The 17,795-nt window shown below is 49.8% G+C and overlaps 1 protein-coding gene across 2 annotated transcripts in view; it reads left to right on the top strand.

Annotated features, from left to right (window-relative positions):
• The window catches only part of ADCY3 (adenylate cyclase 3), a 94,481-nt gene that overhangs the window by 11,396 nt on the left and 65,290 nt on the right, over nt 1-17,795 (top strand). For both annotated transcript variants that reach the window (XM_084624720.1, XM_084624721.1), the window contains exon 2: nt 12,174-12,323. In XM_084624720.1, the coding sequence (XP_084480846.1) occupies nt 12,174-12,323 (150 nt within the window). The remainder of the gene's footprint in view (nt 1-12,173; nt 12,324-17,795) is intronic.

Genomic DNA, 17,795 nt, shown 5'->3' on the forward strand with positions numbered 1-17,795 from the left:
TCTGCCTCCTAGTCCCAGGTGTGAGTCCAGCCCACCTGGACGCGCACCTGGGAGTGAGTGACAGAAATGACCATTTGGTGGTCTGTGTCAGTGCCTAGTGGACAAGAACCAGATTCGAAGGAAGGACAGCCACTCGCTTTAAACTTGTTTGTTCTTCCGTTCCTCTTTGGCACGATCAAGAGGACAGAGGATTAGAAATGCCGCTCTTCTTACCCAGGAGGAAAACAGACCTAGGAGATCTCCTCTGGGATGCTGGCCGTAGAGCAGCCCCCTTCGTTTGAGCCTGGGAGTTGTGTCTGATGAAACTTTCCATTTGTTAAATGGAGTGGGGATTTATTTATCTTCGAGGGTAGCAAAAATTCTGTGCTTTGGCTCAAACTTATTTTAACCCCTTAGTTCTGTCACAGGGAAAGGAGCGACTCGGTCCAAACCTGCTCCCCACACTTGTCAGGCTAGGCATACGCTGAGAAAGGCCTTCTCGAACGCAAGGGCTGCACTGGACGTTTTCCACACATGATCGTACGGGAGTCACCACTAAAGAGGAGTCTAAAGGCCAGATCCCCAGATGCTGATGTAAATCATTGTAGCTCCATTGTCATGAGACAAAGCACAGAAACCCAAGAGCGGAGGCATGGTTGGCATGGGGAAAGGAGACCCCGGGGAGGAGGAAATTCCATCTTGCTAAGGTAGCCTGAAAGGACTCCACCAGCCAAGCCCAGCCTGGGCCCCCCTCTCTGCAGTGGTTCGTTACTGGGCTGAGGATCTCTGGGTTCAGATGCTGAATAATAATAAGTGCACGTGAGAAGCTCCCTTGGAGAGGTGGATTTTGTGCAGCTCTGGTGCTTGCAGAACACTGTGGGAGCCTTCTGAGCAGACACAGCCTCCTCAGAACAGTTAGTTGTCATGACAACGTGGGGGAGTTGTTCAAAATAGCAAGTGGCCGGCGTTTGGATGGTTGTGCCCCCGCCACCCCCAGAACTTTCTCCCTCCGTCTCCTAGGAGTCTCTGTTGAGGGGGTTTCCCTTTCGTTGGGAATCCCCCATCCCCTCCGGCCAGCATGATTGCATTGCGCAGCCATTCCCGAGCGGTCCTGGTGGGAAAACCATCTCTGTGGACCTGTCAGCCTGAGCTGACACTTGTGTGGTGTCTCGCCGGCTCCAGGGCAGATGGCTCCCTCAGAAAGGAGAAGGGTGGGTTCTGTTCCCCTCTGACGGCCACCCCTCTGCAGCCCAGCTCTGGGAGTCAGCCTGCACCTCTTCCCTTCCCCTTATCGTCACTGGGTCTGGACATCACTTAGTCTCAGGATGAATCATAGAATATCAGGGTTGGAAGGGACCTCAGGAGGTCATCTAGTCCAACCCCCTGCTCAAAGCAGGACCAGTCCCCAATGTTTGCCCCAGATCCCTAAATGGCCCCCTTGAGGACTGAACTCACAACCCTGGGTTTAGCAGGCCAATAGTCGTGGTTGGAGTTTCTGAGGGTACATCTATGCCGCACTGTAAACCTGGGTCTGTGGGAGCCATACTTGCGGACTCGGTGTTTCCAGGCCTGGGCTTGAGTGTCCACACTACACTGTAAAACCTGGGTTTACAGTGGCTGGACCCAGGGCTCACAGCTGTGCTGGCGCATCCATTCGGCACTACACTGACGTTCTAACTTGGGTCTGCGTCCACGCTGCCAAACGACAGGGTTTGGACCTGAGTCACAGCAGGAGTTGGGCTCAGACCCAGGGGGACCTGGGTCCTGAGTGTTTGCTGCTGAGTCACACTGATTTGTGTATGGACAGTAGGGAGGTTTGGGCTCAGACCTGAGTCAGAGCCAGGGTTTACAATGCAGTCTGGATGCACCCAGAGTGCTGTCAGAGCAGTAATGCGCTAATAGCATCTGGATTGGAAATGCCATGTGGACAGGGCTTGGTGTTTGGGACTGTGATGGGGCGTGTACCCGTACTGCAGAGAGGATGATCAGGGTGCTGCTAGTCTGGGACTTGGGAGAGCCAGGGTCAATTCCCTGCTCTGCCAAGTGCTTCTTGCGACCCTGGGCAAGACACTTGGCCCTCCTGTGCCTTATTCCCCAGGTGGAGCATGGAAGTAATGGCCCTGCCTCACCTTGCAAGGGGGCGGTGAGGATAAATACACTAAGATTGGGGGGTGCTCAGATGCTGCAGAGAGTGAGACCCTGGCCTGCTCAGTATGCTCACACCTCGCTCCAGTGCCAGGAATCATAGATAGCATCTTGCGGCCGGTAGCTAAAGATCTCCCATAGCTCAGGCAGTGCCTGGGGGCTTACTTTTGGTGCTGAAGATCATGGGTTCCATCCTTGCTGGTGTCTTGTTTGTATGTGGCCACGGTGTGTTAGCCTGCACCCAGCTGGTGTTAAATCCTGTCCCCCAGGGGAGAGCAGAGATCGGGAAGGCTGTGCATTAGCTGCCAGGCTGGAAGGAAAGGGTCTTGGCCTGTGTCTTGGTAAGAGGCATTTGTACTAAGTGGGGTGGGGGAGGGCTGGGTGTTTCTGACACTGTGCTTTCCTCTTCTGCCCTGGGAAGATCTGGGAGCAGTTCCCTGATGCCATGGGGATCATGGGCACTCCTGGGTTTGCCAAGGAGCAGCCATTTGTTCTTCTCCCCTGGCAGAAGTGGGGAATGAGAAGAGGAGTTAGACTTTGTCTCTGGGCACCAGCTAAGGATGGAACTGGCCTGCCTGTCCAGAGGGGAAGCCTGAGAAACTGCCCCAAGCCTGGAGGAGAAGGGGCATTGCTTGCTTTAAACACCCTGTTTTCTCCACCCCGACCTCTCCTCATGTTAGCAGCCCCTTATTGCCTGGGGGGCTGGCAGGAGCCCTTGCTGCTGAGAGTCTTGGATTTTGTGACCTGGTCCTTTCCGTCTCCAGCCTGGAAGGGACTCTTGGTGTTTCCTCTTCCAGAAGGGAGAGAGACCAGCTGTGCGGGGTGTGGGGAGAAAGCCAGCACTGGAGAGACTGCTACGGGCAAAGTATGGTGGAATCGGGGAAGGGAGCTTGCGTAAAATCTGCTGTCATAGAATCATAGAATATCAGGGTTGGAAGGGACCTCAGGAGGTCATCTAGTCCAACCCCCTGCTCAAAGCAGGACCAATCACCAATTAAATCATCCCAGCCAGGGCTTTGTCAAGCCTGACCTTAAAAGCTTCTAAGGAAGGAGATTCTACCACCTCCCTAGGCAACGCATTCCAGTGTTTCACCACCCTCCTAGTGAAAAAGTTTTTCCTAATATCCCACCTAAACCTCCCCCACTGCAACTTGAGACCATTACTCCTTGTCCTGTCCTCTTCTACCACTGAGAATAGTCTAGAACCATCCCCTTGTCCTGACTAATTGGCCCCTTGTGCTTGAATCTCTGGGGCTGCCTAGTAAAGCTAAAGACACCTACGAATACTCAGCATTTTTACAGGACTTAATGAACACCAACTCCTTAATCCTCACAGTGCCCCTGGAAAGGAGACAAGTAACTTATCCCCTGGTATGGGTGGGGAAACTGAGGCATGGAGCGGTCAAGTGACTTGGCCAAGGTCCTGGGAAGCCCATGGCAGAGCTGGGGTAAGGACTTGGGTGCTCATAGCCCTGTGCTCAGACCACTAGTGGCCTGACTGTACAACTCCATGTTCTGATTGGCTGCCTGGATGCTGTCGCAACTGCGCACCAGCTCCCATGGGTGAAGAGCTGAGACCTAATCACCACCACACACACGGTTTCCCTGTGCCCCAGGGACCACAGCACACACAATATCCCTACACCCAGAGGGACAAGGTAATGGACAAAGATTAGGGCAGGCTACAAAGTGAAAGGGGTAGAGGGTCAGCTTTTCGGGGTGGGGGGGGAGCTGAAGGAGAAGGTAGTTTTTAAATGTCTCCTTCCTCTTAATGGGTCAGGCTGCCTAGTCTGCAGAAGTTGGTGGCTCTTTGCACCACCTTTGACTCCACGTTAGACAGGAACCGCTCCGTATTCCCAGGTTGGTGTTTATAACAGAACATGAGTGGCTGTTGGGTGAGCGGGGTGTCAAAAGCAATGTTTAAAAATGAAGACGAGGAAAAAGAACAACACAAGAACAGCCCTACTGGGTCAGACCAACGGGTCTTCTGGCCCGCTGTCCTGTCTTCCGACAGTGGTCAGTGCCAGGTGCCCCAGAGGGAATGAACAGAACAGGTAGTTATCAAGTGATCTGTCCCCTGTTCTCAGCTCCTTGCGTCTGGCAGCTAGAGGCTTAGGACGCCCAGGGCATGGGGTTTGTTCCTGACCATCTTGGCTAATAGCCATTGATGGACCTATCCTCCATGAACTTCTCTGGTTCTTTTTTGAACCCTCTTATAGTTTTGGCCTTCACAGCATCCCACAGGTTGATTTTGTGCTGTGTGAAGAAATACTTCCTTTTGTTTGTTTTAAACCTGCTGCCTATTAATTTCCTTGGGTGACCCCTGGTTCTTATGTGAAGGGATAAATAACACTTCCTTATTCACTTTCTCCGCACCAGTCCTGATTTTATAGACCATATCCCCTGCCTTGGTCGCCTCTTTTCCATGCTGAATAGTTTGTCTTTTTAATCTGTCCTCATATGGAAGCTGTTCCATACCCCTAATCATTTTTGTTGACCTTCTCTGTACTTTCCCCACTTCTACTATAGATATATTTTTGAGATGGGGCCACCAGAACTGCATGCAGTATTCAAGATGTGGGTGTACTGTGGATTTATGTAGTGGCATTATGATACTTTCTGTTTTATCATCTTTCTATACCTTATTATTACCTTTTCTAATGGTTGCTAACATTCTGTTCGCTTTTTTGACTGCTCCTGCACATTGAGCAGATGTTTTCAAAGAACTATCCACAATGACTCAAAGATCTCTTTCTTGAGTGGTGACAGCTAATTTAGACCCATCATTTTGTATGTATATTTGAGATTATGTTTTCCAGTGTGAATAGGTTCAAACTTTAAAAGATGAGGTATTTCTAGCCTTCCCCCTGCTATTTCACTTATCCTCTTGGTAGGAACTATTTGTCAGAGTGGAAGGAAACATTGCATCGTCCCACCAAAAGAGTGTGTTTTTGTTTTTGTGGAGGACTTGTGGCACCTTAGAGACTAACCAATTTATTAGAGCATAAGCTTTCGTGAGCTACAGCCCACTTCCTCAGATGCATATCGTGGAAACTGCAGCAGGCTTTATATATACACAGAGAATATGAAACAATACCTATTCCCACCCCACTGTCCTGCTGGTAATAGCTTATCTAAAGTGATCATCAGGTGGGCCATTTCCAGCACAAATCCAGGTTTTCTCACCCTCCACCCCCCCACACAAATTCACTCTCCTGCTGGTGATAGCCCATCCAAAGTGACAACTCTTTGTGAGATGTGAGATGTGATGTGAGAACCTGGATTTGTGCAGGAAATAGCCCAGCTTGATTGTCATGCACATTGTGTAAAGAGTTGTCACTTTGGATGGGCTATCACCAGCAGGAGAGTGAATTTGTGTGGGGGGGTGGAGGGTGAGAAAACCTGGATTTGTGCTGGAAATCACTTTAGATAAGCTATTACCAGCAGGACAGTGGGGTGGGAGGAGGTATTGTTTCATATTCTCTGTGTATATATAAAGCCTGCTGCAGTTTCCACGATATGCATCTGAGGAAGTGAGCTGTAGCTCACGAAAGCTTATGCTCTAATAAATTGGTTAGTCTCTAAGGTGCCACAAGTCCTCCTTTTCTTTTTGCGAATACAGACTAACACGGCTGTTACTCTGAACCCTTTGTTTTTGTGGGTTTTTTTATTATTCAAGTGCAGCTCTGCTCTAAAAAGTGACTCTGCAAAGATGCTGCTTTGGCCCTCAGGTGACCAGATGTCCCAATATTATCGGGACCATTCTGATATTAGGGGCTTTGTCTTATATAGGCAACTGTATCCCCTCCCTCCTCCAAAAAAAAAAAAAAAAGTGTCCCCATTTTTCACATTTGCTGTCTGGTCACCCTGTGTGGCACTCAGTGTTTATTATGTGTCAGCAACTCCAGAGCAAATGGGCTCCCTTTAAAAGTAAGACAGTTTTATTCTCAAAGGAGAAGGTCTCCCAGCTCCCCTGGGATCTGAGTGTCAAGCTGAGTTTTTTACTTCTCCTGCACCATCGCCTACCATAAAGGCTCTGCAGGTTAAATTATGCCCTTGTGCTTTGCCTGGGCTAGGATAAAAAGGGTGGTGTTAGAACGTATAAGCAACCATATTTGAAGAGTCTAGACATGGAACTCCAACTTCGCATCTTGTCCGTCCGAGGCATGTGCTAGTTAGATGTGTTAAGTAACATCACCCCTAGTCTAGACAAAGCCTCAGTCACTCCCGATGTCTTCAAATGAAGCCCTCAGTGACCTCTGTGCCTTCCATGTTTCTGAACAGGTGTGACTGATTGGAACTTAGTGAGCAATTCTGTTGCTGCACCAGAAGGAACAGACCAGCTCATTCCTGGAGCTGGGCTGGCTCTGCAGGGTTAATGGAGAAAAGAAAGCAGTAAAAACTTACCTGGGTCACCCAAGACTGAGGGATACAAGTGGGAAGCAGGATCTGGGGAGCGAGAAGGGGCTATTTTTACATGCTCTTCAGAGCGGAACCGCACTTCAGGGTTAACGATTCCTGCTCTGATAGCAATGAGCCATGCCAGGGTGTGAGTTAATAGGCTGTTGGCCTGTGACCTCTGAGCTGGCTAGAGGTGTGCAGCAATAAATAACAGAGAGAGCAAGAGATTGAGGTGAGGGAGGAGGAGGGATGTGTAAAATCTGTTTGAAGCCTCTCTGCAGTGGCAATGCGGCACCAGAAGGCAGGTGTTGCTAAGAAGACTCCTGTACCGGTGGTGGTGATGCTGTGGAGGATCACAGAGGAGGCTGGTGCTGAATGAATGGATGGGGTATTAGGTGTGAGGCTGGGGGCTAGGCTCTCAAGAAGAACAGAACAGGAGGGGCAGCCTGACGGATAGGGGGCAGTGGTGGCTTTGTGCCGCCAAGTTTCTGGGCTGCTATGGGGCTGGGAGGGTGCACATCAGAGCATCTCTTGGCTGCCTTTGGGTTGTTGTGCAGCTAAGGTAGCTGGAGAAGAACAATCGTGCCTCTTCCACCTCCCGCTCCAATATACCCAGGCTGTGAGGCGGGGAAGCATAAGGCCCAGCACAGCAGTCTCTGCACTGGGGGAATTCCACTGCTTTGCCCCCTATATGGCTCCTGCATGCTGCTGGAGCTCCATAAGGGCTCCAGTATCTGGACCTCGCTTCATGAGGTTGTCCAAAGAAAATCCACAGAGGGCCTTAAAAACAAGGAAGGTCTAGAGCTAGCTCCTGAACGAACAGGGACCCAGTGGAATTGTTTGAGGGTGGGAGAGGAAATCTGCAAAGCTGCACTCTAGGAGCTGCTGTAGAGAGTTTAGCATAACTTCTGCTCTCCCTCCTCCACCTCTATCCAGCACGACAGCTGCATTTTGCAAGTGTGGGTGGATTTCTCTTTGAAGCAGCAAAGTGCTGGGGCCTTCACGTCTTTCCAAGGGTCTGACCTGCTGGAGAGGGCTGGGCTTTCACGACACTGTTTTCCATGAAGAGGCAAACCTCAGTGCATTTCAGAAGAGGGCCAGGAACGTCACTGAATAACACTGGAAGATGCAGTGAAGCTAGCAAGGACGAATGAGGAGGGTTAGCCAGTCCCCATGGCTCAAGGCGTCATCTGATTGACAACGAGAGTCATGTAGGAATTCCCCCTTATCCCTCTGGGACAGAGTTGCAGGAAGGGGCGGTCTGACATTAGCCGCTGATGGGGACAGGCAACTGGACTAGATGGACCATTGTTTTATTCATTGTGCTAATTCCTATGGCTTAACAGTAATTGCAAGGAATGTGCGAGGCAGGATCCCCGCTGAGGAGATAATGTGCAAGGAGTGGGCCAGAAGGGTTGGGAGATCAGGGTTTCCTGAGAATCATGAGTGTTTCCTTTCCCAGTGCACTAAAAAGAAAGCCAGGGACAAGTTCCATCGCTTCAAAATGAGCTTCCCCATCTCTGGTCCTTGAAAAGACTCATCCTTCTTATCTGTGTCCCTTCCATGTGCTCCAGCCCAGGAGTGATATGGAACGCAATGGCGATGCAGGCTGTAAACAGGGGTGGAACCATCCCTCTCTTCTTCTGAGCAGCGGTAGGGGTGGGTGACAGAAATTGTACCAGAATTTGCATTATTCATCTGTGCCGATGCACATCAATCCAGTAATGCTGCTCCCTTCTATTCCAGCCCTGGGCTCCCCACAGACAGCTCTGCCAACGGCCCTCAATCCTGACCTCCGCTATTCCAGTTCTATTCTTGCCACCCATAGCTTTGCCGATGCCCCACACTCCCAACCTGCAGCCCCTCTGCTATTTGAGCTCTGGGCTCCCCATATGTAGCTCTGCCGATGCCCCTCAATGATGACCTGCTGCCCCCCTGCTGTTCCATTCCTGGGTCTCTCCTGAGCAGACGTGCCAATGGTACTGAAATGAGCATTGTTTTTAATGTGGCGACATGTCCACTAGGGATTGGTGAGGTGTCAGCATTTGTGCCTATCCATCTCTTCCACAGACCGAGGATTCCTGCAACCCACTGAGATGCCTCCCAATCACCGTAAGGCTAATGACAGCTCAGCCTGTTGTACTCAACAGCTGTCCTTACTTTTCCTAAGCATGGGGCTCGCATAGACACCTCTGTCATCCAGAATGCCTAACCAAGGATGCTCTTGGAGTTAAAGCACAGGGCTGGAACTTGGGAGGTCTAAGCTTAAATCCTATCTGGGCAAGTCACTTCCTCTCTCTGCATGTGCTTCCCCATCTGTAACACGGGGATGACTCCACTTCCCCCACCCCATGGAGGGGCTGAGGGATTACATCCTTAGCATTTGGATGGGCCTGTGAGATCCTGTGAAGAGAGGTGCTTGAGGAGTGGATAGGATTATTATGCATCACTGGGATCGAGGAAAGCTGGCCAGCTATGGGGTTGAAGGACCCTTACCAGTGGTTTTTGCTTTTTGAGAACTTAAAGTATGATGAGTGCAAATAAACTGGAAACAAATGCAAATAAACTGTATGTTCTCTGTTGGCTTGACCAGTTCTATAGAAGTGAGTATGATCTGAATTTGTGCCTGGAGTTGTTTGTATCTGGACCTAGTGTAAATGGGTGCAACACCTTTCCGTGGTGCTGTATCGGCGTAGACCTGGCCCCCCTAGCCTCTGTGTTCAGCATAGCAAAGTGCGTAGCTTGGGGCAGAACTACTCAAGAAGTTCCTTTCCCCTGTGGCCTTCCCGGGAGATTATAGACCTGATGACTTTTTCCAAAACAGCTAAGCAGGTTTTAATGAAGAGAAGTTAGAATGTGTCTCCCCGGGGTGACTGAAGGGGCCGTAAGGCCAGGACAGAAAACAGAGTGCGCCGGCTTGGCAGGTGTTACAGCAGTGGCTTTCTCATGTGTGTGATCTTTAATGGGATGCTGCCTGGGAACAAGTAATGGCCAAGGTGACTAGTGATTGAGACACCTTATAGTATCGGTCTGACTTTTTTTTTTTCAAAGGGTTCAGCACTTCTGAAAATCAGGCCCCTGGAAGGTGTCTTGAGTTGGGCGCCCAAAATCACTGCTCCCTGTCTGAGAGGGAGGCCAATATATGTAGATGGTAACTTGGCTCCCTGGCTGAGTGAATAATCACATCCTGGCCCAAATGCAGTGAGGCTGCAGCCTGTTACAGGCAAGGGGGGATGCAGAGCGAGTGTGTGTGCATGAGACGTGCTCTGCTCCCAATGGCAGGCTCGGGAGAGAACTTTGGTGGTGTGTTTTGAAGGGCAGTGTAGGGGTTTAGGAGGCCAGAGAGGAAGGGCCGGGTCTTTGAGGGTGGAGAAGGAAACAGCAGAATTTGTACATGATGTGAAGGGCCTAGGTGTGAGTGGTGGATGAGAGGAGAGGTAGAAGACTGGCAGATGTTAAGACCAGAAGGGACCAGTGTGATCTCCTGAGTTACGCAGTCCAGCCATTTGAGGCCCTGCACAGGGGGGAGGAGCAACTTGTAAAGGGCACCAGAACAAACCTGCATTTGTACAGCACCTAGCGCAACGGGGTCCTGGTTCGTGGCTGGAGCTCTTAGGCACTACAGGAATACAGATAATAGTACTCGTACAAAAAGTAAGAACATAAGAATGACCATACTGGGTCAGACCAATGGTCCGTCTAGCCCAGTGTTCTGTCATCTGACAGTGGCCAGTGCCAGGTGCTTCAGAGGGAATGAACAGAACAGGGCAGTTATCGAGTGATCCGTCCCCTGTCGTCCACTCCCAGCTTCTGGCAGTCAGATGTTTAGGGACACCCGGAGCATGGGGTTGCATCCCTGACCATCTTACCTAATAGCCACTGATGAATGTATCCTCTGTGAAGTACCATGTCTGCCCAGAACAGAGGTTTTGCAGATTTGCTTTCAATGGCTCTCACTCCAACCTAAACGACTCAGCTTGCCTACCTTGAGCAGATGCAGATAGGCTGCTGAGATTTGAACTGGTGGTTCCAAGGAGACTAGGAATGTCAATCCTGATGCTTAAAAGGGTAAGCCACCCCCTTCAGTTTACACAGCACCAACAGGGCTTGCTTACGTTACTCCTAAATCATCAACATCATCATCATCGTCTCAGATTTTGTTTATACAGCACTGTGAATGTGCGTGACACTTTAGAGGAGGAAAAGACACCCTCCCCCCCCCCGAGCGAAGGCAACTAATCTAAACGAGCACATGGCATGAGGAGGGGAGGGCAAGGATGAACATAATAAAAAGATCATGTCCTGCTGCTAGTGTTATTGATCATTTATTTAGCATCTATATATAGCAGCACAGCAGAGTATGTCCGTGCTGTCACTTTGAAACCCTGCTAAAGAAGTTACCATGGTTTCAGATTGACAGTGCGGTGTGCCTGTCCGACAGACTCTAAAAATATGAAGTCACACTGGAACCTTGCTGAGCAGGGAGCAGAAATCACATCTGGTAGCATGGATGGGCTCCTCTGTTCTTGCCAGAGGTTTGACTCGCACTGCTGCTACATAGTACAGGAGCAAGCCTATGGAATGCTGACCCTTTGCCCCTCTGGGGGGAGGGATGGCTCAGTGGTTTGAGTTTTGGCCTGCTAAACCCAGGGTTGTGAGTTCAATCCTTAAGGGGACCATTTAGGGATCTGGGGCAAAAATTGGGGGTTGGCCCTGCTTTGAGCAGGGGGCTGGACTAGATGACCTCCTGAGGTCCCTTCCAACCCTGATATCCTATGATTCTCTCCATGTGGTATAGGATCCTAATGAACTGCTTAGTGTATGTGTCTTACTTCCTTCTACTAGATGGAGCCAGAGCTGTTCAACTGTGTGTCATAGGCCCTCTACAGTTAGTGGGTACAAGGAGGTTCTCCCTTAAATCAGGGTGCAGTGCAGGAGGAGCTGAGTTCTTGTTGCGCAGTCACCATGAAGTTGCGAGTGATCATACTGTGCAGCATAGTGAGAGCCAGGAAGTCCTGGGGCGTTCCGGATTTATTACAGAATTGATCTATGGAACGTTCAATGACATGGAAAGGTGGCAAATTTAAACCTGATAAATAGGAATACTTTCCTACACAATGAGGATTTAGACTGTGGATCTCATGGCCATGTGAAGTTGTTGAAGCCATGAACAAGATGCAAAGAGGGCAACAGGAATATCCAGAGTTATAATGCTAAAGACCAAGAAATGAGAATTTAAGGAGGGATATAAAGCCTCATATGCCAGGACTATTGTGGGTTAGGATGAGATCTTCCGGGGGCGTTTCTTACACCTTCCTCTGAAGCACTGGCCACTATGGGAAGCGGGATGCTGAGCTAGATGGACCATGGGTCTGATCCAATCTGACAATTCCTGTGTTCCTATAGGCCCCTGGTCAGGCTAATTCAGGGTGGTGGTGGTTATTCCTTTCTTGGAAACATTTGCAGCAGCCTGCTGTGGGAGACATGATTCTGGGATACATGGACCATGGGGCTGTCCATGTGGCAGTTCTGGTGGTGGTGAGTGTGGACAGCAATGTCCCTGCCTTCTCCCCCAAGCTCCCTCTTGTCTTTCCCTTCTGCACTGATGACGTCACCCCTTCTCTCTCTCTCTCTCGCTTTCTCTGAAGATTCTGTCCAATGTCGCCATCTACCTGTGCACCATCACTGTGGGCATCATGTCCTACTACATGGCAGACCGCAAGCACCGCAAGGCCTTCCTGGAAGCACGGCAGTCTCTCGAGGTCAAACTCAACCTGGAGGAACAAAGCCAGCAGCAGGTAAGAGCAGATCCCTGATTTGCTGCCAGATGCTTGTGTCTTCCTGCCAGAGAGCATGTCGCTGGCCTGTCATCTCGCGTGGCAGGAAGGGAGATGTGGGAAACTTACTGAGGATGGAGGAAAGCTGTTCCACTCTGGGGTTGACTCTGTCAGCTCCCCAGATCCCCCCCATCCTCTGCTGTTGCCAGTGGAAAGTGTTTGCAGAGAGACCTTGTGCTAAATGATGGATCCTGACGCTAGTCAAGGGCTGGGCCTTTAGCATGGTGACACTCTGCTTTCGGTGCTGCAGGTCAGCCTCAGGGTGCATCAGCCAAGTTGTGTGCAGGGAACCTCAGACTGAGAGCGTGAACTTTTTGGTGCAGGGACCGTCCTCATGTTCTGTGTGCGGACAGCTCCTAGCGCGGCGAGGCCACTGTGCATGACTAGGGCTCCTGGAGGCTACTGCGATATGAATAGTAAATAACAATAAGAGGAGAGGACTGAGGGGCACTGGCAGAGCTAGGATGGGGGAGGGCCGGGACTGGATTAGTAGTGGGAGGCTGCAGGTGAGGATCAAGGTGCATTTGAGGAATTGTGCGCGAGGCCCAGTGCAGAAGCCAAAAGATGAGGAATCTGACCTCCTAAAGAATGGCTGCGCTGGGTAGAGGAAGTCGGTTCTTCCCCCACCCATCCCTGGGCTAATGTGACTGTTTTGTGGGGGTGGCCAATGGGAGCTATGGTAACGGAACTGAGATTGTACTCTACCTTCCTGTCCCTACCGCAGTGCCCGTGACTTTAATGTGGCTGAGCTCGTCTCTGCCTGTGTGTCTCTGTGACCTGGCTTTCTGCTGTGAGCGTCAGGTGAAGAGCCCCCCAGGTTCTTATGCCGCCTCCTTCTCTAAAGGGCAATGCATCAGCTGTTTGCGTTCTAAGTCCAAGGGCTGAATTCATGCAGTGAGAGCAGAGGGCAGGCAGTCGGGAGAACCTGGAGTATGGTAGGGAGACAGTGTTGCCTAGTAGGTAGAACGCTGCACTGGGACTCGGAGACCTGAGGTCTATTCCCAGTTCTGCCACTGAACTTTTGGATATCCCTGAGCAAGTCACTGCACCCCTTTATGCCTCAGTTTTCCCATCTCTAAAATGGGGATAATGATCCTGATGTTCTTTGTAAAGCACTTGGAGACCTACTGATGAAAAGTACTATCAAAGAGCTAGGTGGTATTATTTATTTATTTACTTATGGCTGGTTATATTTAGGCCATTTGTCTACTGGGATTTTACCCACTACACCCTGGTAGCTGCAGCAGTGCACAGCTCCAGGGTAGACATGAGTTGCACCGGAGTGAATCCTGTCTGCTTCAGGGGTTTGTGCCAGTAGCTAGAATCCCAGTGTAGCCACAGCCCCTTTTTGGCAGGGCTGATCATTCCATTCTGCATGACCTCTGATGAGTCACCGGGTGCCCTTCTGCCTCTCCTCCACCCAGCTGGAATATTGAATATAAACTGAGAGCAGAAACTCTCATCTCCCCGAGAACCAGATGCTGCGATAAGTGCACTCCGCTTTCCTGGGTAATTATTAATCATATGCAAGCCATGTGATATAAACCACATGGACGTGACGTTACAAGGGTGGCTGGGAACAGCTCTGGGAAGACACAGCTGCCCGCTTGTTCCTTCACACTGCAAAACCTTTAGCCGTGCAGACGGCAGAAGTCAGGCGGGCATGTTTCCCAGGCCGCACGCTGAATGGGTGCACTGTCCTGTTCCCATTTCAAAGGCTCCGGCTTGCCGTTCCCAGAGGAAACAGTGGTTTGGGGAATGGGATTCAGGATGGAGCAGGAGATACAAACTGGGGTTAAAGAGGCTCTAGATTTCCAACAGAGGCCAGCATTCAGACCAAAAGCCAACCTCTAACTACTGGGGTTAGGAAGAAATTTTACCTGAGGGTAGCTTATCCCATATCTGCTGACTGCAGGGATTGTAGCCTCTTCCTCTGCAGCAGCTCATGCTGGCCACTGGTGGAGACAGGACACAGGACTAGATGAGGGCTTAAAGACGGGAGGGTTGTAAGGGGTCGCAGATCCAGAGGAAAAAAACATAATTAAATGTGGAGCTGGGTCCCGGCGGGGTGCACTTTAACCAGCTCTCGGGTTATGATAGACCCCTCCTGCTGGCACACTTTCTTCAGACCACTTTAAGCACTGACTAGATGGATCCTGGGTCTGATCCAGTCTAGCTGTTCCTGTGCTCAAACCCTGATACTCTCCCACTTGACACTGAGCTCGGTGGGTCCTTTCAGAGTCGCCAGTGTTTATAATCCCCCACATCACAGAGCAGTTGGCTCGTCTAGAATAGCTCACACTTCTCCAGCACCTGGCATCTGAGTGCATTACAAACTAAATTAAACCCTGCAGCCCCCTGGGAGGGCGGTATCGTTACCCCCATCGTACAGGTGGGGAAACCGAGGCAAAGAGCAGGCAAGTGGCTTGCCCAAGATCTTGCCACAAGTTACTGGCAGAGCTCAGAAGGGGGCCTGCAGGCCTGATTCTTCTTTCGCTGTCAAGTGGGAACAGCTCCCTAGACGTCCATGGAGTGACACTAACATAAACAGGTGTGAGAGGAGACTGTGGGCTTGTCTCTGTGGGCTCCCAGCCCTGTGTGTGTAGTTACAGCTGTGTCCATTCACCGAAGAGCTGTTAGCAGAGAGCTGGCATCTCACTGACAGGAACCTGGTTAAAAGCCGTGCTTCCTCTTGCCTGCTTCCAATTATGAGCTGGGCTAATTTTAGCACCTTATCTAGGGCCTGTCTCCCTCTCTCTCTCCCTGTCCTGTTATCTATCCAATGTGCTGCCAGCAATCTGCTCCCAAGAGCGACAAAGGCATGCACCCATCCAGGTCACTGGCTGGGTGACAGAGCCGTGCCAGCAGCTTTCTGTTTGATCAAGGACTCTGAGCAAAGCCATCATGTCTGTCCTAGTGCCCCAGGGCAAGGGTAGGGTGGTGGGGCAGGGAGTGGTCCGCTGGCTGTACTACCTGGATATTTTGTGGCCTGTTTCCAAGAGGAATCTCTGGGTTTATTGTATGGGGGAAGTGTCTTCTGGCACAAAGTGGCCATCAAACCAGAGGGATCTCTGGTTGATGTCATGAGTAGCTTTGCACCTCCTACTCCTCCCTGTCCTGGCCATCATGGTGAGGTGTGTGGTTAAGCAAAAATAGGGGGTGACAGGAGTGTCAGAGCTCTCCAGCAATTCTCCAGCTGGCGTCATCACCCTTTTGGCCATGACCATCCATCCCTGCTGATGAGATCCATCCCATCCCTGCTGATGACAGTCGTGTCTGTTCATATGCGGCCAGGGAGACTCTCTCAAGTTCATTGGCCCAAACTAGCCTTCAGGGCTTCTGCATCACCAATGAAAAGACAGCAGAAATACGCTCAAACAATCTGCAGAAGCTGTTTTATGCCATACTCTTTCCTGTCTCTGCTCCGCATTTTGTTTCCCTTTTTGCCATTGTGTTCTCTCTCCCCCCTCTCTGCTCCTTTTCTCCTGAGTGGAACGTGAAGTGTCCCCAGTAATGCTGGCCTTTGAATCAAACTTTTGAAGCCCAGATGTCTGAGCTGCAAATTAAGTTGCATGCATTGATCTGTCTCTAACATACAACGTTGGTTAGTGTTTGCAGAGACCTGTTTTTATGAGTCACTCTCCTTCCAGAGCTCTCTCAGTTCAGTTGTCCCTTTCCTTCCTTCCTTTCATCCTCTCCATTTTCCTCTAGTTTCCCTCTCCATCTGTATTTCTCTCTCTCTCTTTTCATTGTCTCTCTGCCTTGAACGGTTCCTCACTACTTGCCTGTCAGGAGGACACCACATGTTCCCTAAAAGTGGCTCTCTAAGACATTAGAAAAGACCAGCACTAATGCTGGACACTCCATATACAAATACTGGAACCAGCACATACCTCAGTCCGTCATCCGTTCTGCCCTGGGACTGGTATTTTATTCAGGTGAGCGTCTTGAGGTTCAAACGTCAGCCATAAACTCCCTACATACTACCGTGATGGGTGTTTGAGAAATACAGATTAGATCCTGTAAAGAAGCAGCTACTGTGTATGTGTAACCGCTACCCTCTACTGGATGGAATCAGAACTGCTCAGCTATGTGTGATAGGCCCTATACTGCCATCTGCTCCGAGTCTCTTTTGGCTCAAGTAGGAGGGGCCTGTGTTTTGGAGCAGGAATTCTATTCCTCCTCTTCACGTTACGTTCTCAGTGGGTCATCATGCACAGCGTAGTGTTGTCTGTGACGTCCTGGATGCTTGAGACTTTCGTTGTGGTAGATTGGATTTCTTTTTCTTCAAAAGGGTCAGCGGCAGCCACCTTTTCCTCTGGTGCCTTTGAGCTTTGTGGGACAAAGGCAGATCTCTGATAACAACGTCTTTTGTGATAGATTAAGCATGATGCAAAAAGGCAGGTCATTACTGGAACCAGCTCTGCTGTTGCTCTTGGTGCTATATAGCTATTTCATGGCTTGTTTGGAAAGCATTTGAAAAAATGAATGCAAGCTTCTCCCGCCCACAGCAATAATAGAGCATCCAGGGTGGAAGTTTAAATGCGCAGATGTCGGAGAACTGGAAAGGGAAGGTTCCCACAGCAACATACATTCAGCCACGCTGCACATCTGTGAAAGGGTAGAGAATATCAGTGGATGGAATGACGCAAATGTCAATTTAGCTTGAATATCTGGGGAAAGTGTCTTAAAAGGGATTACAAGGAATGGTCTGTCCCCAGGGGAGTAGGGAAAAGGACTGGAGATATTTTAAATCTGAATGGGACAAAACACTGGCAAATAGACTGTAAGGAAGAGTCTTGCACTGATTTGGGTAGACTAAATCAGTGGTTCTCAACCAGGGGTACACAGAGGTCTTCTAGGGGGTACATCAACTCATCTAGATATTTGCCTAGTTTTACAACAGGCTACATAAAAAGCACTAGCAAAGTTAAGTTCAAACTAAAATCTCCTACAGATAGTGACTTTTTTATACTGTTCTATATACTACTATACTCTGAAATGTAAGTACAATATGTATATTCCAACTGATTTATTTTATATTGATACAAAGGTAAAAAGGAGAAAGTCAGCAATTTGTCAAGAACAGTGCGCTGTGACACATTTGTCTTTTTATGTCTGATTTTGTAAGCAAATAGCTTTTAACGGAGGTGAAACTTGGCGGGCATTCAGGACTAATCAGACTCCTGAAAGGGGTACAGTCATCTGGAAAGATTGAGAGCCACTGGACTAAATGATCTAATAGGTTTCTTTCATTTCTAATAGGCCAAATTCTGCTCTGACTTAAAACTGGTATAAAGTTGAGAACAGAGCCACTGATTTCAATGCAGATACTCCAGATTTATACCCAATTAGCCCTTGATCCTGCACCATTAAAGTCAATGGGAACTTTGCCACTGACTTCAGTTAGCATAAGATCAAGACCTGTGTCCT

The sequence above is a fragment of the Lepidochelys olivacea genome, assembly GCF_965140295.1.
Source record: "Lepidochelys olivacea isolate rLepOli2 genome assembly, chromosome: 3".
NCBI lineage: Eukaryota > Metazoa > Chordata > Testudines > Cheloniidae > Lepidochelys > Lepidochelys olivacea.